We start from the raw sequence: 23,834 nt of genomic DNA, 5'->3' as shown, positions 1-23,834 counted from the left end.
ATAGGCATGCATTAACCTGAGTTTTGAAGGATGAGTTGGAAGAGTTCAAATGGGACAAGCAAGTAGAGGAAATACAGATTGGTGTGGCTACAGTGGAGGATGCCAAGTGGGGAGGCATGAGGCTGGGTGACAAGCAGGGCCCAGCCAAGGAGGTCGGTTTTGATTCCAAAAGCAGAGGAAACTAAACTGGATGGTGTTACTCAGAGGAGTACACAACCTTGCTTTTATTTTGGGAGGATCCCCTTGGCTGTGGTATGAATGGACCCAAGGTGGTGGGACTGGTGGAGGAGATGAACTATGGGCTGGAGGGAGTTGACAGCCTGAACCGGTGGGCGGTGGGGATGCAGAGGAGGAGTGGGTTTTGGAGACATTTTCAGGGAAGAAGGGAAATAACAAGGGGGCTCATTTAGTGGGGGAAAGGAGAGGAGGAAGGAAGTGAGGAAGGGATGGAAGGTCAGGGAATTCCTGACTTGTGAGCTCTAGTTTCCCTATGGACTAGAATATGAGTCACCCGGCAAGAGTGAACATGGGGCTGGGGTGAGGGGTGAGGGCTAGCTGAGTTTGTGGCATCTGTGGGTATTTTCTTTTCTTCTTCTTTTTTTTTTTCTGAGACAGAATCTCATTCTGTCGCCCAGGCTGGAGTGCAGTGGAGTGATCTCGGCTCACTGCAACCTCTGCCTCCCGGTTTCAAGCGATTCTCCTGCCTCAGCCTCCTGAGTAGCTGGGATATCAGGTGCGCGCCACCACGCCCGGCTAATTTTTGTATTTTTAGTAGAGACGGGGTTTCACCATGTTGGTCAGGCTGGTCTTGAACTCCTGACCTCATGATCTGCCCGCCTCGGCCTCCCAAAGTGCTAGGATTACAGGCATGAGCCACCGCACCTGGCCCTATGGGTATCTTCACCAGCTGCTCTTGGCTGCCAGGTTCCAAAGACAGGGACAGAGCTTGCAGCCACCTTTGGGTGGAGGTCATGGCTGGGTGCCGTGGAAGGGCAGTTCAGGAAAGTCCAAGGATGTTGACAACAGCATCATGCCACTGTAGCTTCCAGGCAGGTGGAAAAGGAAAGGAGGTTAGGTGGGAGGGAGGGAGAGGGTGAGTGAGAAGAAGGGCACAGTCGAGCACAGAGCTAGTGAGGGTTGAGGGGATCCCTGACAAAATCAGCCCACTGGCTGCGAGACGTTATTCTGGTCTTCTCCAAGGTTGCTCAGTTCTAAAATGAGACGATACTTTCCCCCAGGCTAAATTGTGACAACATATATAAAGGGCTTGATCCAGAAGGCCTTCAGCAATGTGTTGCACTGAAAACTGCCAAATGCAACAGAAGTTGCAGACACAGAGGAGGCCCAATCAGTGTCCTTTTTCATATTCACCTTTGAGCCGGGGGTGCCTGCTCAGGGCCTGGGCCACAAAAGGCACTGAGCAGAGATTTGTTTAGGAGGCAACATGAGGTAACAGTGAAGACACGAGCAATGCTGCCTGCTTGCTGTAGGATCAGCCAAGCCTCCACTTTCTCCTCTGGCAGATGAAGATCATGGAGGTGCCTGCCTCATAGGTTGAGAGGATTCAATTAGGCAAGCCTGTGATGCAGATGCTGTTGGCTGTCCTGCTCCATCCCCTCAGCATTCACATTCCTGAGGGCCCGATGGCTTCCTACTTTTCTGTGGTCACAGGAGCATGCTGCTTACACCTGTGGACCAGAAGTGCCAAGGAGGTAGCACTTCTATTAGCCAAAGACAGGAGTCAGAACATAAAGATGCAGCTTTGGCCAGGTGCGGTGGCTTATGCCTGTAACCTCAGCACTTTGGGAGGCCAAAGGAGGCAGATTGCTTGAGTCCGGGAGTTTGAGATCAGCCTGGGCAGCATGGAGAAACCCATCTCTACTGAAAATACAAAAATTAGCCAGGCATGGTGGTGTGCAGCTGTAGTCCCAGTTACTTGGGAGGCTGACACAGAATTACTTAAACCCAGGAAACGGAGGTTGCAGTGAGCTGAGATCATGCCACTGCACTCCAGCCCGTGCGACAGAGTGACACCCTGTCTCAAAAAACAAAAAAACCAAAAAACCATACCTGGTGCAACTCAGGTGTGTTCCATGCAACCTCCCAGAGCTCCAGCTGGATAACATACTAGTTGCCTACAATGGCAACCTGCTCATGAATGCACGTTTTGATTTCCCTCCGTTCCTCATCTCACTTCCTTACTCCCCTCCTGGTGCCTCCTGGGATCACCTCCTAATTGAGTACTTGTGCTCAAATCCCTGTCTCAGGGTCTGCTGCTGGAAAGCCCAATCCAAGAGAGCTTGTAAAGTGCTTGACAGAAAGAGGACACTTGACAAATGCTAGCCGGCTCACTAGTGTGAAAGTGTCATGAAGGCAGAAGGCATCCATTTGAATATGACTGTCTCCCCAGGTCCAGGTGCTGGCACAGAGATGACACCTAATACACATGTGTTGAAGAAATCAATAGACATGCTCCTCCCATCACCCTGTTCTTTCCCTCCCTCCCTTTCCCTAGTCTCTCTCCTTTCTCCCAGTCCCACATTTTCTCTCCTGGTGCTCTTTTTCTCCTCTCGTGGAGGAAGGATGCTCTGGGCCCAAATACCCCTTTGCTGTCCCAAAAGTTCCGCTCTGTAAATGAGCCCTCCTGCAGCATTGTGACATCACCGTGCACTAGCCAATGGCTGCCTGCCTAAGCTGGGTTCCTGGTCTCCTGGGACTACTAGCCCTCTGTTGATAGGGAGAAGCCAACATCTCCTGCAGGACCCTCTAATCTTCAGGGCAGCTCCCAGAGCATGGATCCCTCCTGATTCCACTGTTAGCCCGATGTTCCTCACAGTCAAGCTGCTCCTGGGCCAGAGATGCAGTCTGAAGGTGTCAGGGCAAGAGAGTGTAGCCACGCTGAAGAGACTGGTGTCCAGGCGGCTGAAGGTGCCTGAGGAGCAGCAGCACCTGCTTTTCCGCGGCCAGCTCCTGGAGGATGACAAGCGCCTCTCCGACTACTGCATTGGGCCCAATGCCTCTATCAATGTCATCATGCGGCCCTTGGAGAAGATGGAGCTAAAGGAGGCCCACCAGCCCCAGACCCAGCCCCTGTGGCACCAGCTGGGACCGGTCCTAGCTAAACACTTTGAACCACAGGATGCCAAGGCCGTGCTGCAGCTGCTGAGGCAGGAGCATGAGGAGCGCCTGCAGAAGATAAGCCTGGAGCACCTGGAGCAGCTGGCCCAGTACCTCCTGGCAGAGGAGCCGCACGTGGAGCCAGCTGGAGAGAGGGAGCTTGAGGCGAAGGCACGGCCTCAGAGCTCCTGCGACGTGGAGGAGAAGGAGGAGGCAGCAGCTGATCAGTAAACGGGCCATCCTACCCATTTGCATGCTAAAATTCTCCCGGCCTCATCCTTATGTGTTCCCTGGTGACTTTTCCTACTACTTCCTGCTGATGTGGATGCGTCCACACCCCTTTTTGAACCTTCCAAGCAGCTGGAGGGTTTTTGGATCCCTGTCCCCTCTTGGGCCTGAGGTCCTCCCTCTGAAATGCAGAGTGACCCGAACCTCATCATCATGCTTCTCCTAGAAGGGTTCTGATCACCGGAGGGCAGCGCCAAAGGCCGCAGTCCCCTCCTGTGCTGGCAGCTTTGCCCACACATACCCAGCAGCTCCCCAGGCTGAAAGCAGCCCTGGCCTAGGGTCTCCATGGTTCTATGCAGACCCCCTTTCTCCTTTGGAACAGAAAGACAATGTGAGTTCGTTTTCCTCCATCCTCAGACCATGACATCCCCCCTAGGCTCCCCAGCAGCCAAGAGGAGAGGAATGTCAGGTAGCTGCCCCTTGCCTTCTGGGTGAGGCTGCCCCTGCTGTTCTCCTGCTTGTGCTTCCAGCTTAAGGGACAGGCACAGCAGAGGTGGGAGTGGGACGAGGGCACGTACCAGGTGCCAGCCCTGGAGCCCTCAGGGAGACAGACACAGACCAAGAATAGCAGGAAACTGAGCCTCAGGCAGAAAAAAAGTTCAGCAAAGTCATACATTCCCTGTGGCCAGCATGAACAGAGCCATGCCCCACCCTCCCAGACTGATCAGTCAGTAGGTATCACAGCTCACATTACCTGCCCAGCGCTGCCCAAGGCTCCCTGGAAGGAAAAATGGTATCTGTCAATGAGGATCCTTGCCCTCACAGAGCACGCAGCCTAGATGCAGAGAACTGGTATACGTGTGAAAAGTAAAGCGGTGACATGAAACTAGAGTCTAGTGTGTGTAACTGAATGCACGGGGCCTCACGGGGCCCTGGGTTCAGCATAGAGGGACCAGTACCCTGCAGACTACAAGGAAAGCCAGGCCCTTTACTTTGTTCTTTGAGTGAGAGAGTGGCCCTTGCAGAGGCTGAGGAGTCCCCACACTCTGTGTGTGGGTGGGAGGGAGCGGGGAGCTGTGGTCCCCCATTCACTGCTGAAGCCTCTGAAATGCTGTTATTGCAAAAGTTTCAGTCCTGAGTGATGGGGATGGAGGGAAGGGGTGGAGGAGAATGTCTTGAACAAGCAGGGCCCCCTTCCCTAGGACGCATTCTGTCCTTGGCCTGCAGGGCCCTTCGTCCTCTCTTCCAGTCCTAGTCCAGCTGTGTGGCCATGGGTAACCTGCTTTTCCTGTCTGATGCTCAGGTTTCCCACCTGTTGCATGGGCATCCTTATAACAGCATCTACTTACCCCATGAGTGTTTGTGAGGGTTAGAGGCAAAGACTGTCCAACTGGGAGGGATGTCTTCTAGTGGTGGGCTCAGCGGCAGTGACAAGGATGGATGTGGAAAGCATTCTGTTTGTGGGAGCCTGCTTAGCAGTGGTCATTCCCTCACCTCCCAGAATAAGACAACTTCGTTCAGCTTATGACCCAGCTCCTTTCCCAGTGCCCCACACACTGTCCCAGCCAAGAGAGGAAACCAGGGGCTCTGAGGAGACTAATGACCTCTCCCTGGGGCACCAAGGACCCAGCACGCACTGGCTGCAGCCAGTACTCCCAGGCTGGGGTTTAGGGGGCCCAAGCCTGCTCCTTGGTTCCTGTCCTGGTCCTGCTCCTGGGCCCTGCATCATCAGCAGGGGAGCCCTCTTGACAGTTCTGTGAGTGTTTTTATGCTGGGGCTGTACCATTTGCCAAGGGAGATGAGCCTATTATCTTTACATTAGGGGAACTAATAGCCCATTTCCCAGGAAATCCGTGAGCGATAAAAATAAGTGGGCCGTTTTATTCCTTTTACTGAGAGAAGCTGGCATGAAGGACAGGGGAAGCCTTTGTTTTCTCTCTAGTTAGTGGAAGTATCAGGGCTGGCTGAGAGCAGGCCAGGGGAGGCAGCCACCTCCACTGTCTGTCCCCAGCACTGCAAGGGAAGATGTCTCCATTCCCAAACGGGGAAGAAGGAAAGTTGGTCTGCTCTTCCATGCGCCTCCCACTACCGACTTCCCCCATCCCAAGGGCCCTCCTGCCCCTGTTCCTCCCTTCAAAAGCAGGAGAGAATGCACTGTCACTTGGAACTTAGCAGGAACTTGCACCTGTTTGTCACCACTCCCAGGAATGGTCTTACTCAGTGCTGTGTTTCTCAATGGGTGTGTTTCTCAAAGGGGTGACAGGCATTATCCCCTAAAGGATGTTGTTATAGTCATCAGAGAACAGAAGTTAGGGGTGTACTGAAGGGCTAGGGGCAGGATCAACCCCTAATACTCCAGCGATGGGTTTGGATCCCATCTGTGTTGAGAACACTAGCTCTTGGGCTGCCTGCCATGGGACCCCTCACTGTGCCTAGTTTTGCCCTATTTCAAACTGAAGCCTGTACCAGTGCACCTGTTGAAGGCTCCCTATTTCCTCTCTGCTTCACTAGGGAGAAGGCACTTTTTCTAAACTTCAGCCTTGGGCAGAAACTCTTTCCCCTAACTCCCCACAACATCTCTCCCCTACCTACCTACAGGTAACAAAAAAATGCTGGGGGCATTTCAGGACAGCCACCACATCCAGTAGCCAGCTTCGTATTTCTATCCACAGAGAAATCTAGCTTCTCATCCCAGCTCCTTCCCGGGTCACCTGCAGGCCAACACCCCTCAGTCCACTGGTCCATGGCAAAATAGTCTTTCTGACGGAAATAGGCAGAGCATCCTGGTCCATCTGCTATTTAGTCAGTCCTTTGCTTTTGGATCAATGAACATATATGGGCCTCTGCCTCAGTCTGTTTGCGCTGCTATAACAAAATACCTTAGACTGGGTAATTTACAAACAACAGAAATTTATCATTTACAGTTCTGAAGGCTGGGGTTTCCAAGAGGAGGGTGCCAGCAGATGTGGTGTCTGCTGAGGACCTGTTCCTCACTGACAATGCCTGCTGTGTTTCCTCACATTGCAGAAGGACAAACAGGCTCCTTGCAGTCTTTTTTTTTTTTTTTTGATAGGGTCTACCTCTGTCACCCAGGCTGGGGTGCAGAGGCATGATCTCAGCTCACTGCAGCCTTGACTTCCCAGGCTTAGGTGATCCTCCCACCTCAGCCTCCCGAGTAGCTGGGACTACAGGTTCACACCACCACACCCAGCTAATTTTTGTATTTTTTGTAGAGACAGGGTTTCACCACATTGCCCAGCCTGGTCTCAGACTGCTGGGCTCAAGTGATCTGCCCACCTTGGCCTCCCAAAGTGCTGGGATTACAGGTATCAGCCACCACACCTGGCCTCAATCTCCTTTACAAAGGCACTAATCCCATTCATGAGGACAAGGCGTTGTGATTTAATCACTTCCCCAAAGTCCCTACCTCTTAATGCTACCACACTGGGGATTATGTTTCAACATGTGAATTTTGGGGGACATCAGCATTCAGACCACAGCATCCTGCCATGTGACAGGCTTTGTGCTGAGATTTAGGCTGGTAGACTAGGAGTCCTGTCTCCTGGACCGAGAGTAGTGCGCCCCCTGCTGTCCCTTGCAGCATGGTGCAGCAGAGGGGCTTCGGAAACCCCTGACCTCCAGTATCATCCCGTAATTAGGATGCGGTGATGTGTTGGTAGGTAGCTGTGGTGCTTTTACCACTAGTCCTGAAAGATGGGGCAGGCAGTGGTGTGTCAGGATGAAGTCTTGCAGATGTGGAAGAAGCTTTCAATGTTCCAGGGCTCCAGAAACCCCGGATGGCTGATTTTAGAAGCAAATCCAGTCCTCTCCCCTCCTTCCACTCCGACTTGCTCCCCTCCATCAACCTTTGTTCAGGATTAAGTGAGATTTCAGTTATCATATAAAGCTTCCAGCCATTTTAAACTGGGGAAGAGAGGCATGGGTAGAAGGAAGTGGAGGGCAGGGCTGCGCCTCCTCAGAGAAACAGCAGAGTCCAGTGGAGGTGCCTGAGGGAAGACATGGTGACATTGTGTTGAGATGTAAACAGACAGGATGGGCGGGCTCTGGGCATCTTCCTTCTGTGCTGGGAGAGGTGCTGTTATAATGGGCAAGGACCAGGGGTAGAATGTCAGCTTTTTTTTTTTTTTTTGAGACAGTGTCTTGTTCTGTTGCCCAGGCTGGAGTACAGTGGTGCAATCATGGCTCACTGCAGCAGCCTTGAACTCCCAGGCTCGAGCAATCCTCCCACCTCAGCTTCCTGAGTAGCTGGGGCTACAGGTGTGCACTACCATGCCCAGATATTTTTTTTTTAATTTTTCTTTTGTAGAGATGGTCTTACTATGTTGACCAGGCCGGTTTCAAACACCTGGCCTCAAGCAATCCTCTTTCTTGAGCTTCCAAAGTGCAAGATTACAGGCGTGAGCCACTGCACCCAGTTCAGTTTCTATTTCTATATCTGAGACTTAGCTTGAACACCACTTTGCTTTTGCTAAATGAAAAATATTGATGCCATAATAAATGCAGTAAGCTCTCTTGGATGCAGTTCTAAAACTGTTGAATTCTTCATACTGTGGGGTGGCCCCATTAGTGAGAGAGTCACTGCAAATGGAAGTCCAGAAGTACTGAGTCTAGGTCTTCACATCAGGACTAATTTGACAAAAGCACCAGCTGTGAAATGGAATGATCAGACTGTCCCCTGAGTAGGTGCACTCTGACAGCCAGAGATCCCAGTGTAGGAAGTCTCCTGCACTGGACATGGGCCTGGGACCCAGTCTTGGCTCTTCTATTTGCCTTGAGCCTTGGACAAGTCAAGTCACTTCATATCTCTGGACCAGAGACTCCCTCATTTGCAAAATAGAAGAAGCGATTGGACTTGACCCCTAAATTACCTTCTGACACTAAGGTTCTGTGATGGTGTGAAGTCATGAACCGGAGCTGCTGATGCCCCAGGCTGGGGAAAAGCAACAGGAGCTGGCTCTCACGGGGGCGCTGTGAGGCCTTGAACACACATCAGGGATGGCCATTTATTATGAAGATAGACAATGGCGGGATGGTCAGGATGACTTGCTACCAAATAGCATGGACAATATAAATACATTTTTGTAATGAAATATGAAGCTCAAAATCATACAAAACAACATTATAGATATTATTTAGGGACACATGCTTAAGAAAACATTAATAAATGTTTGGTAGGAAGGGAAATGCAACCAAGGAAACTTTTACAAGGGCTTCAATTATAAAGTGTATTGTATCAAGTGGTGGGTACACGGGTATTAGTTTTCTATTACTGTACAATGAACTACAGTCATCCCTTAGTATACACGGGGGATTGGTTCCAGAACCACACCCCCTCCCCTGCATTATACCCAAATCCACACAGACTTAAGTGGGCCCTGAGGAAGTCGGGTGTACAAAGAGCCAGCCCTCTGTATACATGGGTTTTGCATTTTGTGAATATTGTATTTTAAATTTGCATTTGGTTGAAAAAAATCCATGTATAAGCAGATCTACTCAGTTCAAACTCATGTTGTTCAAAGGTCAACTGTACTACAAATTTAGCAGTTTAAAACAACACGCATTATCTCACACTTCAGTGCCATATCTCACCTGGGTCCTCTGCTTAGGGTCTTAAGCTGCTGCCGTGAAGATATTGACTGGGTTGTGTTCTCCTCTGGAGGCTTGGCAGGGGAGGAATTGGCGTCCAAATTCCCGTGGTTGGCAGAATTGATTTTCTTGCAGTTGTGGGACTGAGGGCCTGGGCTTTTTGCTGGACGTTGGTGGGAGGTCACCCACAGTTCCCAGAGGCTGCCTGCAGTTCCTTGCCATGTGAACTTTTCTAGCATGACTGCTTGCTTTAGCAAAGAGAATTTCTAGAGTTAGCTGGCAAGGCCAAGTCTTCTACAACATAATGTAATCATGAGAGTGATGCCTCACGTTTGCCAGTTCTGTTAGTTAGAAGCGAGTCACAGGCCCTGCCCACATTCAGAGGGAGGGGATTACACAAAGGCTTGGACACCAGGAGGTGGAGATCACGGGGGCCCTCCTTATATTCTTTCCACTGCAGTAGGTGTTGATTATGTCATTGTATAATTTTGTATGTACAAAACCATGAATCATAAACCAATTAAAGTGGTCCACAGCCCAGGAGCTGTGGGAATATAGCATAGATGAGGAGGGACTGCTTTCAGATGTGGTCAGGTAGACTTCAAGGTAGCATCTGAGCTGGTGACTACCAAGTTGCTTTTTCTGACACCCAGGGGCCCACATTTACACCTGGGGAACTGTTACTTGGCTCAACATGCCGAGCATATGACCTTGCTGGATGCCTCATGACACCCAGAGACATATGGACACACCCAAGGCACGTATCCACAAACACACAGACAACCCCTCCCAACACCTCAAACCCGAAGCGTGAGGGTCTACAGTGGCAGAGCCGGGTTTGCCACAGTGAGCTTTACGCTCAGTGGCACTTATGGTGTCAGTGGTCCAGACCTTGCCTTTTGGGTTTTAGGCTGTTAGAGCCCCACTGACCCAGCCCAACCCAGGCAGTCCAGCCAGAAGATCTCACAGAGAAAATTCAAGGACAGAAAAGGGAGACTTTACAGAGCCAAGTTCAGGAACTGCTAGGGCTGCAGGAAGAGGTCACCTGGGCCGCCTTTGCTATCTTCAAGTGATGCATCATGTAGTCAGGACAGGAGTTTTCATAAGAGTATGCAGGGAGGTCTCCAAGCATATGGAGATGGATGCATGTGTGCACACATTCATGCATTGGTTTCCAGTAGGCTTTCAAGGGTACCTGCACATCCACATCAGCCCATGTATGTTTGAGGGCAGAGACCGCCTTCTCTGTGTGAACTCTCCAAGGTGGCATGTTTGCTTTCCTGATTCCTGCTCCAGCCTGGCTCACTCTCCCTGTGCTCTGGGCTGGACTTGGGTGCTGCTAGCCTGTGGCAGGGGAGTGGCCAGAGGGCAGGCTGCCCTGGTTCCTGCTGCCGTGCCAGCTGTAACTCATGGAGGCAGCTGAGGCACGAACAGCTGCAAAGCCCAGTGCCTGGTGCCCTCTGGAGCAGATGGTGCTCCCTGCCGGCTGCCTTACCCTACTCCCCTCTTGGGTCACCTTTCTCCTTTCTCTGCCTGTTTTGCTTTTCTTCTTGTACCTCTTCACTACCATTTATCTTCCGTCCTCCCTAGTCACATTTGGGGCTAATTTGGCTGCATTGTATGGCTATCTGGGTGCTTCCTTTCAGCTCTTTCTCTCTCTGTTCCTTATATCACTTTCTATCCACCCACTGCCCACCTTTCTTTCTCCCATTTCTTTCAGCTATTGGTAGTTGCCCTTCTGTTAAACACCATCACCACCATCACCACCACCACCATCACCACCACCAACACCATCACCACCACTGCCACCACCATCACCACCACTGCCACCACCATCACCACACACTACCACCATCACCACCACCACCATCACCACCATCACCACCACCACCATCACCACCATCACCACCACCACCATCACCACCATCACCACCACCACCAACACCATCACCACCACCACCACCATCACCACCACCACCACCATCACCACCACCACCATCACCACCACCACCACCATCACCACCATCACCACAACCACCAACATGACCACCACCACCACCACTATGACCACCACCACAACCATCACTACCACCACCACCATCACCACCATTGCCACCATCACCACCATCACCACCACCACCATCACCACCATCACCACCACCACCAACACCATCACCATCACCACCATCACCACCACCACCATCACCACCAACACCACCACCATCACCACCACCACCACCACCATCACCACCATCACCACCACCACCACCACCATCACCACCATCGCCACCATCACCACCATCACCACCACCACCATCACCACCATCACTACCACCACCAACACCATCACCATCACCACCATCACCACCATCACCACCATCACCACCACCACCATCACCACCACCACCACCACCACCACCAACAAAACCACCACCATCACCACCACCACCACCACCATCACCACCATCACCACCACCACCAACAACAACAAAACCACCACCATCACCACCAACACCATCACCATCACCACCATCACCACCACCACCAACACCATCACCATCACCACCATCACCACCACCACCAACACCACCACCACCAACAACAACAACAACACCATCACCATCACCACCATCACCACCACCACCAACACCACCACCACCACCACCACCAACAACAACACCATCACCACCACCACCAACACCATCATCATCACCACCAACACCATCACCATCACCACCATCACCACCACCATCACCACCATCACCACCACCACCACCACCAACACCATCACCATCACCAACACCATCACCATCACCACCATCACCACCACCATCACCATCACCACCAACACCACCACCACCAACACCATCACCATCACCACCAACACCACCACCACCAACACCACCACCACCACCACCAACACCATCACCACCACCAACACCATCACCATCACCACCAACACCACCACCAACACCACCAACACCACCACCACCAACACCACCACCACCAACACCACCACCACCATCACCACCACCACCAACACCATCACCACCACCACCAACACCATCACCACCACCACCACCACCAACACCATCACCATCACCACCAACACCATCACCACCACCACCACCAACACCATCACCATCACCACCAACACCACCACCACCATCACCACCACCACCAACACCATCACCATCACCACCAACACCACCAGCACCACCACCAACACCATCACCATCACCACCATCACCATCACCATCACCACCATCACCACCACCACCATCACCATCACCACCACCACCACCACCAACACCATCACCATCAACACCAACACCACCATCACCACCACCACCATCACCATCACCACCATCACCATCACCATCACCACCAACACCACCACCAACACCACCACCACCACCAACACCATCACCATCACCACCAACACCATCACCATCACCACCATCACCACCACCACCACCATCACCACCACCACCACCAACACTATCACCATCAACACCAACACCACCATCACCACCACCACCATCACCACCACCACCATCACCACCATCACCATCACCATCACCACCAACACCACCACCAACACCACCACCACCACCAACACCATCACCAACACCACCACCACCATCACCACCACCACCACCACCAACATGACCACCACCACCACCACTACGACCACCACCACAACCACTGCCACCACCATCACCACCACCACCATCACCATCACCACCACCACCACCAACACCATCACCACCACCACCACCAACACCACCACCACCACAACCATCACCACCAACACCATCACCATCCACACCAACACCACCATCACCACCACCATCACCACCAACACCATCACCATCACCATCACCACCATCACCACCACCATCACCATCACCACCACCACCACCACGAACACCATCACCATCACCACCAACACCACCACCACCACCACCATCACCACCACCACCACCATCACCACCACCATCACCACCACCACCAACACCATCACCACCACCACCAACACCATCACCAACACCACCACCATCACCACCATCACCATCACCACCACCACCAACACCATCACCACCACCACCAACACCACCACCAACACCACCACCACCACCACCACCAACACCATCACCATCACCACCAACACCATCACCATCACCACCATCACCACCACCACCACCATCACCATCACCACCACCACCAACACCATCACCACCACCACCATCACCACCACCACCACCACCACCAACACCAACACCATCACCACCACCACCACCACCACCATCACCATCACCACCAACACCATCACCGTCACCACCATCACCACCATCACCACCATCACCACCACCACCACCACCAACACCATCACCATCACCACCATCACCACCACCACCATCACCACCACCACCACCAACACCAACACCATCACCACCAACACCATCACCATCACCACCACAACCATCACCACCACCACCATCACCACCACCACCACCATCACCACCACACCATCACCACCAACACCATCACCATCAACACCACCAGCATCACCACCACCACCACCACCACCACCACCATCACCACCACCACCACAACCATCACTACCACCACCACAACCATCACTACCACTACCACCATCACCACCACCACCACCAGCACCACCACCACCACCACCACCACCACCACCATCACCGTCACCATCAACACCACCACCATTACCATCAGCATCATCATCATCAGCAGCTGCAGCAGCAACAGCTGCAGCAGCAACAGCAGCTCTTCTCCTTGTCCTCCTGTGTGTCCTCTTTCTTTTATTTTCCCAGACTCACACAGTGAGCAGGCATGTGCAGGGACTCAAAACCCACTACCTTTGAGTATGTGCCTGACCCCTCAACCCCTGCTCACTTACAGTACTAGTTCATAAGTACCCATAGCCAGCCCAGTGCTCCAATATAATAAGAAATGGTCTTATTGTATGCATGCACCTATTTGCTGATGTATACCCCTGAACAGACATGACACATACCCAGAGAAGGGGCACAGACACCTGCACACTCAGGGCCACACCTGCACTAGGGGCATCTGACCAGGCAATCTTCCCACAGCCACAGCGGCCAGCAGGGTGGGTGCTGGGTTCCTGCACTTCCTCCCATGGCTCTGCCCCTGCCAGCCCAGCCGTCATTCTCCTGCAGTTCCTCCTGGCTCCTCCCCAGGGGTGCTGTGTGGCCCCGCTGGGCTCCAGGGCTGTAAATCCCCTCTGGAAGGGACTGTAACCTGAGGAGCCAGCAGGAAGCCTGAGCCCCCCGGATGGCTCCTACCTACCCCTCTGCTCCCTCCGACAGCATTTCCCATCACTGTGATTTAAGGGCTCCTTGGCAGCCTTTAGCAGTTCCCACTGCCCTTGTAGAAGGGTGATAAATCTGAGGTAACTACTGTCGGTGGCTGGTCATAAACCCGTCACGGCCTGCTGCAGTGGGGCCAGGCCTGCCTGCTGCGGCCCGGGGGAGTCTGTCTTGTCAGCCAGCCGCCCTTGGATGAGTCCCAGGGCACCCGTGCCTGGGACATTATTTATGAGCCTCAGACCCCAGGATCAAAGCTACTGTCCATCAGAAAGGACAGGGCAGAGGCCCTTGGAGCCGCCCTGCTGGTCCCTCCTCTCACCCAGACAACCTCAGGCTGCTGCTGCTACTTAACCTTGAACAGTAACACGTTAGACAAAGCCTCAGTACTCCTGGCTTCCCCTGAACCCCCTTCCCAACCATCTCCAAATGCACCCCACCTTCTGCACCCATCAGGACAGGGAGTCTGGGGAACTTTGGTGACAGAGTTGGGGCCAGGGCTTCAGCTGGAGAGGGGCCTTTCCTGAGCCACTGCTGCCCCTCCCTGCAGCCCAGCCTGGCTAGAAGGAGGGAAGCATCGGGCCTCCAAGCCCCAGGATTTTGTCTAAGCAGCCCTGTGGCTGACCTCACTGGGCAGGGAAGTTTGAGGAGGAGGCATTCATCCTAAACAAAGAGAGGGGTGTTTCTCCAGATTCTAACTCTCTGGGCCACCTGATTTCCTGGGGCCGTTGTAGCTCCAGACCCTCCCTCATTTGTGCTGGGAAGATGGCAGTCCACGAGGAGACGGGGGCAAGGCGGTGACGGAGAACAGTGTTAGACCTGGAATCTGAAGACTTAGGAGTCAGTCTCGAGATACTTCCTAACTGTGCAACTTTGGGTGGGTCACTTGGTCTCTCTAACCCTCAGGGGCCTCATCTGTACAGTGGGGATAATAGGGCCCTCCTTGTGGGGTAGTTAAGAGCACCCAGTGATGAGGGATGGGAAAGTGTTTTGTAAACCCTACAGAGCTATGCAGAATTTAGCCTTATTTGTATTCCCCTCTTTCTCTACAGAAATCTCTACTGCAATCAACAGAATACCAGTTTATACATAGAATAATTTATTGCAGAGGTTGGTGGTTTACTGGGAGGGCCAAGGAACCAGACTTGGACACTTTGCCAGAGCACTGCAACCAAGAGGAATGCCTGACACACCGTGACCACCTCGCCTGCTGCTTGGCCCTGTGGTTCCAGAGGTGAGAGCCCAAAGCCCCCAGCATGGGTTCTTAGGGGACCCCAGTGCCCCCACCAGCATGCTGAAGAGCTGTCTCTCGCTTGACTTTCTTCCACCCAGAGGTCACATACAGCAGCGTCTGACTGGGAGCAGCCAGATTGCAATGAACCCTAGCTGAAAGGGAGTCCTGGAAATGTAACTTCTAACTTTCCAACAAGCTGGAAAGGGGGCTGGGCTGTGGGAAAGCCTGTGGAACAAACGACCCAGCTTCTTCATCAAATCAATTGCTATAGGAAGAAAAAGAGAGAGAGAGAGAGACAGAGAGACAGAGAGGGAGAGGATTCTATAGACTAAGCAAAATTGAACAGACATAACAACTAATTGCAATGTGTGGAGTTATCTTCATTCTGATTTGAACAACCTGTTTAAAAAAAAGCAAGACAATCAGGGAAATCTGAACATCGATTTGATATTTGATGCTAGTAAATGTTAGTATGCATTTTTTAAATGTGTGATGATAGTATTGTCATTATGCTTTTTAAAAGTCATCTTTTAGAAAGGCACAGTGAAATATTTTTGGATGAAATGGTACATAAGATTTGCTTCAGAATAATCTGGTGAAGTGGGACAGAGGCAGTTTCTGGAGCCATGGAGTGACCTTAGAAGCTGGGTACAAGGTGCATAGGATTGTTCATACTACTCTATTTTTGTGTGTGTTTGAAATGTTTGATAACACAAGATTTTGACAAGCTTTTCCTCAGTGCTGCTCAGTTTGCTGAAGCCTTGCCTCTGACAGGTGCCATGCTGCACAGCCTCGGGCCCGTCAGTAACTGTTTCATCACAGTGAGCCACCCACCACCAGCAGCCTGTCCTCTGATGCTGACCACCTCCCTGTTGCCTCAAAATGCAACGTGTTCAGAAAACCAGCCCCAGATTCTCATTTCCTTGAGGGTTTCTTGCTTAGAATCTCTTCTGGTATGAGTTACTGTTCTAAATTGGGGACAACAGATTTCACTCTGGCTTATTTAAGCAGAAAGGAATGTATTAGAGGATATTACATAAAATCTTGGAGAGGGCCGGGACACTACATGGCCCAGAAGAGCAAGAGCACAGTCAGGAGATATACCCGAGCATCTCACAGGACAGATCTGGTGGAAATACCGCTCTGCTGCCCACACCTCAGGGGAGACATGCTAGAAACCCCCACAGCTGGCCCAGGGGACTTAATCCCCTTGGCCTACCACTGCTTTCCTTTTTTTTTTTTTTTTTAACTCTATAGCTCCTCTCTCCATCCCCTCCCCGGGTTCATGTGGGGATTCTCTTGGTGGAACTGGGTCTCACATGAACCCTAGCTGCAAAGGAGTCTGGCAAATGTGGTTTCACACTTTCCAGTCTCTTTAGCACAGGAAACAAACTCTGTCTTTGTCTGTAAGAGAGCTTTTTCCTTGGTTCTCCAGCTCCCAGCAGAGGGACCTGCCCTCACCACTGGGCATTCTTTTGTTGTTGACTGCCAAAGTGGAGGTTATTAAACCCAGGCATTGTTGAGGCAGACGTTCTGCTCAATGTCCTTAACGTGTAACATCTTCACAGGTGTAGAGCGTACGAAGAGCTCTCACGTACTTTTTCTCTTTTAGTCCTCTCAATAAGCTTGAAAAGTTGTCATTATCATCCCCATTTTATATTTGAGGAGATTGAAACTCAGGTTAAGTGAGTTCCCAAGGTCATAGAGCTGGTACATAGCAGATCTGGTATCCAAATCCTTTACTTCCATTCCCTACTCCCTACCCACATAGGTGGAACAATTTACTGCAACTTTAGTTTGTGGCTTGATCTCACTTTCATAACTAATCATCTGTCCCCCACCTCAGGGCTACAGCCAGTCCTTTGTGCAGCCTTGCCTTATACCAGATTTTGGTGAGAGATGGCACAGAGTAGCAGTTAGGGCATAGGTCCTTGAGTTAGAATGCTGGGAGCCACTTGTGAGCTGGACTGACATTGGGCATGTTACCTTAACCAAAGTAGCAAATCATAGTGGTGCTATGGTCTGGATATTTGACCCCACCAAACCTCACGTTGAAATTTGATCCCCAGTGTTGGAGGGGGTGCCTAATGGGAGGTTTGGGTCATTGGGATGGATCCTGCACGAATGGCTTGATGCCATCCTCATGGTAATCAGTGAGTTCTTGCTCTATTAGTTCCATGAGAGCTGGTTGTTTAAAAGAGCCTGGCACCTTCCTCATTTTTTTTGTGATTTTGCTGTCTTGCTGTGTGATCCCTGCATGCTCCAGGCAGGTATCCCAACATGAGTGGAAGTAGCTTGAGGCCCACACCAGATGTAAATGCCAGCACCATGCTTCTTGTACAGCTTGCAGAACCATGAACCAAATAAACTCTATTTTCTTTATAAATTACCCAGCCTCAGGCACTCCTTGTATAGCAACACAGACTGAGACAACTCATGATACCCTATCTTGTTATCATCCAGACTGAGATAAGTAGCATCTATTACCTTAGTGACTTATAGACAGGATTAAATGAATGATCACAAATGAAGAGCTTAGAACATAGTAAAAGTACAGTAAATTTTACTGTTGCTACTGTTTGGGGTGGTAGAGCCAAAAGCATCAATTGTTAATCACTCAGAAGACTATTCTCACACATTGCTGGCTTTTGTTTTGTCAAATTCTAGGTTCATTGATGAGATTGTGCTGGATTATCTTGGAGAAGGGGGCAGTGGGAGGAAAGTTGGAAGGAAAGCAGACTAAAGAGACGTGTTGGGGTGGGGGGGTCCACGATAGATGAGACTGGAGCCATCCTTCCCTATGGTATCCCAGGGAGGTGACAGGGCCTTAGGACAATGGCTGCAGTGTACCCTGAGAAGGTTGACTCTAAGCAGAGACCCTTCCCCAAATTGGCCTAGAAGCAGGGACCCATCACCCTTCCTGAATCGTGAGAATTGGTCAATGAGCACACCTGTGTAGACAGAATGTGTGACGACCAGCAGACTCTCCTCTAAATGTTCTGCAATGTGGGAGACCCCAGAGTCTTTGCTTGCCTCTGATGGTGCATGGGCAAGGAAGCTTTAATATGGCAAATTGAATTTCCCTCTGGGCTGGTAGGATGGAGGCTTGGAACAGATTACATTTAATCTGGACAAAGAAACGAGACCTTTTAAACACCATATGTTGGAGAGCAAAATCTCTTACTCGTGATACCCTATCTTGTTATCACCCAGAATGAAGTCCCAGCAAAACCAAAATTTAGGCCTTGGAAACCTAGGTCTCTATTCCTCTGGCCTTTTCTGGAGTACAGCCAGAAACCAAAGCTCTTTTCTCTTCCCTCTCATTATCAGACTCACACCCCAGTGAGGACCTGAATGAGTCAGGTAAACACAGATTCAGATCCCAGCTCTGCCACTTAGCAGCTGTGTGTGAGGTTAAGTCACCAGTAAAATGAAATAATTAAATTCCCTTCAAAGATCTGTCATGAGGATGGTGCAAGACAATGGAACTCAAATGCTTTTTGTAAGCTATGCCTGTAGGTCGATGTGCAGTGTGGCTACTGTGCTCTTGTGCAGATTTAAGCCAGTGAAGTATGTGAAGGCTTCGCAGCGTGTTAGCTTGGCCGGGCAAAATTACATTATCCAGAATTCATTCTCCAGTGTGCTTCCAGATAGGGTGGGCCACAGGCGATAGTCTCTCATGAAAGTTGGAGGACAGAAGGAGGCAGGGCCATTTTGTCACATATACTCCCCTTCTTTCTCTTATTCAGTCAAACACTAATCTAGGTGCTGCTGTAAAGGGATTTTGCACATGTAATTACAGTCCCTAATCAGTTGACTTTAAATTAGGGAGATTATCCTGGGTGGGCCTGACTCAATCAGTTGGAAGCCCTTTAAGGCTTAGCCCTTCCCTGAGAGGGACTCATGCCTGTGGGATTCAGCCTGCCATGACTTTCCCTTCCTGACCACCTGTATAGCCAGCTCCTCACTTGCATAAGCCAATTTCCTGCAACAAATCCATATACATCTCCTACTGGCTCTGCTTCTCTGTGGACCTCTGACAGATACAGGGTGCCTCTCGTGGGACACAGAGTGGTAGGAAGCATTGGGGAACAAGGATCAGGTGTGCCTGGTGGAGGAACCCCTGTGGAAGCCCCTGCAGTGGTGCCAGAGAGATGCACAGGCTGTGGCAGGGCAAGCCCTGCCTCTGCCCACATGTCTACAGTGTTTGTGGAGCCCTTGCTGTCTGTCTGCTGGCCTGGCACAAACAAAGGGCCACATTATGGCATTTAAACACTGAGTGAGACAGGCATCATTATCTCTGCTTTTCAGATAAAGAATCAGAGACTCAGAACTGAGTGACTGGCCTGAAATCACTTGGCTAATAGGTGGTGGAAGTGAGTCCTGGCTTACCCAGGGGGCCCTCACAGCCACCCAGCAGCACTACTTGTCTTGCTAGCTGCTTTATAACTGCTCTGCCCCTGAGTGTCAAGTGTCTCTCATGCATGGGCCAGGCCTGAGCTGGAGATGGAGCCTTAATAATGTCGGCCAGACCCTTTCCCTGCCCTCCTGGGGCATCTAGTCCAGGGATGCCTCTCTGGGGGTTGTGTGGCTGCATCAGGGCTAACACTGGACCTGCAGGAGGCTGCTTAGCTGGCCTTCCTAGCTGGTCCTGGTTGCCCTGAGCAATACTCAGGCTCACTCCCTTCAGGTGAAGCCTCTGCGGAGGTAGGTGCTCTGGGCCTGCAGGAAGAATGGAGCCTCCTGGCACCAGCAGGAAGCTGGTGGCTGTCCCCCAGAGTCCCCTGGGCCTTGTTAGAAGCACTGATAATGACTCTGGAAAGTTCCCTCGAGAGGGAGGCCTTGAGGAAGAGGCGTGCAGGACCCAAGGGATTACCTTCCACCTTTCCCTGCACGCTGCATCCAGCTAAGCCCCCCTGCCCATCCAGCCCTGAGGGGGCCCTCCACAGATGTGGGGAAACTGAGGCAGGTAGATCTTCAGCATCGGCCAGAGTGATGTGTCTCAACACACATCACAGCAAAACTGACAGGAGAGTATTTCCGGATCTGGGTGGTAAATTGCTTATTTTTAAAACATTAAAGGTCAGTTTATCTATTCTGGCTATCTGTATAGATCAAAGACTAGCTCCTGGCTTCCCCCTACTTACTATGATATGTGTAGACCAGCTTCTTCCTCACTGACTCAGTAAATATTGTTTGAGGGTCCATCATGTGCATGCACCCCCAACCCAGGCAAGGCCCTCGACCAGCTGAGGTGCTTGCTGAGGGCAAAGGAAGCATGAACTGGCCAGTGGAATAGGTGGTCATAAGCCCCTGCTAGGGCCACATGGCCGGTTGTAGAAACAAGAACTGTATTTCCTTATGAATATGTTTTTACATGCATTTCCAGTAAGCACTTTTGTTTTCTTTCCCTCCCTCATTTCCTACCGTTTAACATAAGATGCCTTGATAGTAGTTAACTTTTTATCTCAGAACTTAAGTTACAGGATATTAAAGGGGGGAGTGTGAATTAATCAGGAGAAGAATAAATGTCAAACAGTTAAAAGTTCCTACTTTGATTCAGCTTACATTCTAGTCAGGAAAAGAAATAAAGAAACAAATAAATAAAATATATAGGTATCAGTTAGTGATAAACGATAAAAAAATAAAGCAGGGAAGAGGGACAAGGAGCATGTGTGTGCACATGTGCATGCTTGTGTGTGTGCAAGTGCAGGTGTGTGCATGTACGTGTGTGTGTGTAATTTTGAACAGGGTGGGTGGGGAGAGAAGACCTTTCTAGAGGTGAGATTTGAGCAATGGGAGAGAGCAGGTGCCAAGGTCCTGGGGGAGTGGCATTAGAGGAGGCCTGCTGTGGCTAGAACAGGAAGAAGGAGGCAGAGCACAGCTTGGCATCAGTTGAGGGGTCATGGGGGCTGGATCACACAGGGCTCACGCTGAGGACTTTGGTTTTTACCCCAGGTGAGATGAGGAGCAGGACAAAACTTTGAGCTGAGGAGTGGCATGCTCTGACCAACTTAGGTTTTCATTCAATGTCTTAGCTGCCCTGAAGCCTGACCCTGCACGTGGCCATCTAGATAAGGAGGACTGTCCCCCTGGACAGTCACATGGTACTGGCTACCTCCTGCTTCCCACCCAGATCTATTGTAGGAGTGTCAGAAGCCTGAGGTCCATGGCTTTGTGGACAGGTGGCCAGAGAAGGGGAGTGTGGTGGTTCTTCTGCCTCCTAGCCCAGGGCTCCAGCCCTTTGTTGGCTTTGTAAGGTTTTTGAAAGGCTGATGTGCAAATGAACCTTGTTTGATCTGATTCCATGAACATGAGCCAGGGCCTTCTTCTGGGCAGGGCTGAGCTGAACCCTGAGGTTGCAGAGATGCCCAAGGTGCCTCTCTACAAATAGGAACCTTGTAGAAGGAGACAGACCTGTCTGTGACACATTCACATGTAGTGTGAAGGGGCCCTTCACATCAGAGGAGGGAGCAACCATGGTGCTGGGGGTGGGGAGTGAGTGGGGGATTTAGAGAGTGGACCACACTGGAGCTGGAGTGTTAAAGGCTGACCAGAAGGAGGGAACACCACGAACAAGACCCAGATATGAACATGTGTGGAAGAGTCTCAACCTCAAAATAGTTGGGAAGTCAATCAAATGTTCTTTATTTTCTAAAACAGCTTAAATTCTTTCTGTCTCTCCCTCTTTCTCTCTCTCTCTCTCTCTTTTTTTTTTTTTTTTTTTTTGAGACAGAGTCTCAGTCTGTCACCCAGGCTGGAGTGCAGTGGTGCAATCTCAGCTCACCACAACCTCCACCTCCCAGGTTCAAGCGATTCTCTTCCTTCAGGCTCTGGAGTAGCTGAGATTCCAGGCATCTGCCAGCACACCCAGCTAATTTTTGTATTTTAGTAGGGACGAGGTTTCCATGTTGGCCAGGCTGGTCTGTAGCTCCTGGCCTCAAGTAATCCTCCCACCTTGGCCTCCCAAAGTGCTGGGATTACAGGTGTGCGCCACCACACCCAGCCTAAATTCTTTTGACTTTGTTGCTGCAGGGGAGTGAAAAGTTAACCTTGGTAATTTTGGGTGGGGACATTTGCCTTTGCCATTGTCTGGTCCTGAAGGTCTGTTCCGGTTGTCTCGGAAAGCCCTAATCTGTGACTAGCCCTTGCAGCCTGTGGCTCCTCTGCTCCTTTGATCCCAGTCAGAGGGGGATGCTGGGGCATCTGAGAGCAAGCTGGAGGGAAGTCTGGTCTCTGAGAACCACATGCTGCAGAGGATTCAGGGGCCCTCCGTGACATCCACCACCCGTGACTCTTTGGGCCTTTGGGGTATGGTTTGGGAAATCCTGTCCCCAGCACACTGTGTCCTAGCCAGGTGCCCTGGGCAGGGGTGGGAGTGGGGAAGGGAGCACTGGACCAGCTGTGAGAAATTTCCCCACGTCCCTTCTTGGTGTCCCTTCCTTCTCTAGGTGCTGGCCGCTCTCAGGAGTGTGTGTATGGTGGGAGCATATGGGGAAGGTGGCGGAGGGCGGTGTTTGCAGATGTTCTGGCCAAGGGAGCCTCTGAATGGGGCATTGGGGACCCCGAGACCTCTCAGCAGGCATTCTAGAGGCTCCTCGGCTGTCCTGCTGTTTGGATACTCTACAGAGACGGGATTTATGTCCCTTCCCGGCTCCCACGCCTCTTGCTGGGGAGGGTGGCTCATTTTTCACGGGTGCCGCGTGACTTTCCAGACTGTATTTTCAGCCTCGGTTTGACGTCAGGCTCTCACGGTCCCAAAGGATGGGCTTTGTACATTTCCAGGACGCAGACCGGAGCCTCCCATCCCTTTGGGCCTCTTGGGCGGTCCCTACGGCCACCTACCGCAGCTCCCTGGGGGCGGGGGGCCGCTGGATGAGGGAGGAAGGGAGGTAATGGGGGGAAGGGGCGGTTGCCGGGAAGGAAATCCAGGTGAGACAGGCCCGCGTTGGGACGAGCGTGCGCGATATGTCGGCCGGCAGGTGGGGCTGGTCCGGGCGCAGGAGGCGGCAGAGCAGGAGCAGCAGGGGGAGCCAGGCTGGCCGAGCTGGGGGTGATCACGTTTGTCTCAGGCAGCTCATCGCCTGACATCCCCGGGAACGGGCTCTGCCCCGAGGCCTAAAATGAGGGAAGATGAGGAAATGGGGGTGGGGACGATGGAGAGGATGGAAGGGGCGGGGGGGTGCGGTGGTCTGCGCGGTACAGCAGCGTCCCTGTGGGTTCCCCTCGTTTAGTCCTCAGAACAACCTTGCCGCGGGTTGTGGTTGTCTCTTCACAGACGGAGA

At 51.7% G+C, this 23,834-nt stretch overlaps 1 protein-coding gene and 1 pseudogene across 1 annotated transcript; both read left to right on the top strand.

The window, feature by feature from the left end:
* The first annotated feature begins 2,663 nt into the window (after positions 1-2,663).
* Positions 2,664-3,379, top strand: UBL4B (ubiquitin like 4B). Its single transcript, XM_054448315.1, has one exon. The coding sequence runs from the start codon at positions 2,824-2,826 to the stop codon at positions 3,346-3,348; it is 525 nt and encodes a 174-aa protein (XP_054304290.1). The 5' UTR covers positions 2,664-2,823; the 3' UTR covers positions 3,349-3,379.
* A 7,433-nt stretch (positions 3,380-10,812) lies between these two features.
* Positions 10,813-23,140, top strand: LOC129041981 (basic proline-rich protein-like; annotated as a pseudogene).
* Positions 23,141-23,834: the final 694 nt, after the last annotated feature.

This window comes from Pongo pygmaeus, chromosome 1, assembly GCF_028885625.2.
Source record: "Pongo pygmaeus isolate AG05252 chromosome 1, NHGRI_mPonPyg2-v2.0_pri, whole genome shotgun sequence".
Taxonomy (NCBI): Eukaryota; Metazoa; Chordata; class Mammalia; order Primates; family Hominidae; genus Pongo; species Pongo pygmaeus.
The sequence above is the reverse complement of the archived record's forward strand: the minus strand, read 5'-3'. Positions and strand labels throughout refer to the sequence as shown.

Coding starts and splice junctions, on each gene's coding strand:
- UBL4B (XM_054448315.1), top strand. CDS start 2,824: ATGTTCCTCACAGTCAAGCTGCTCCTGGGCCAGAGATGCAGTCTGAAG.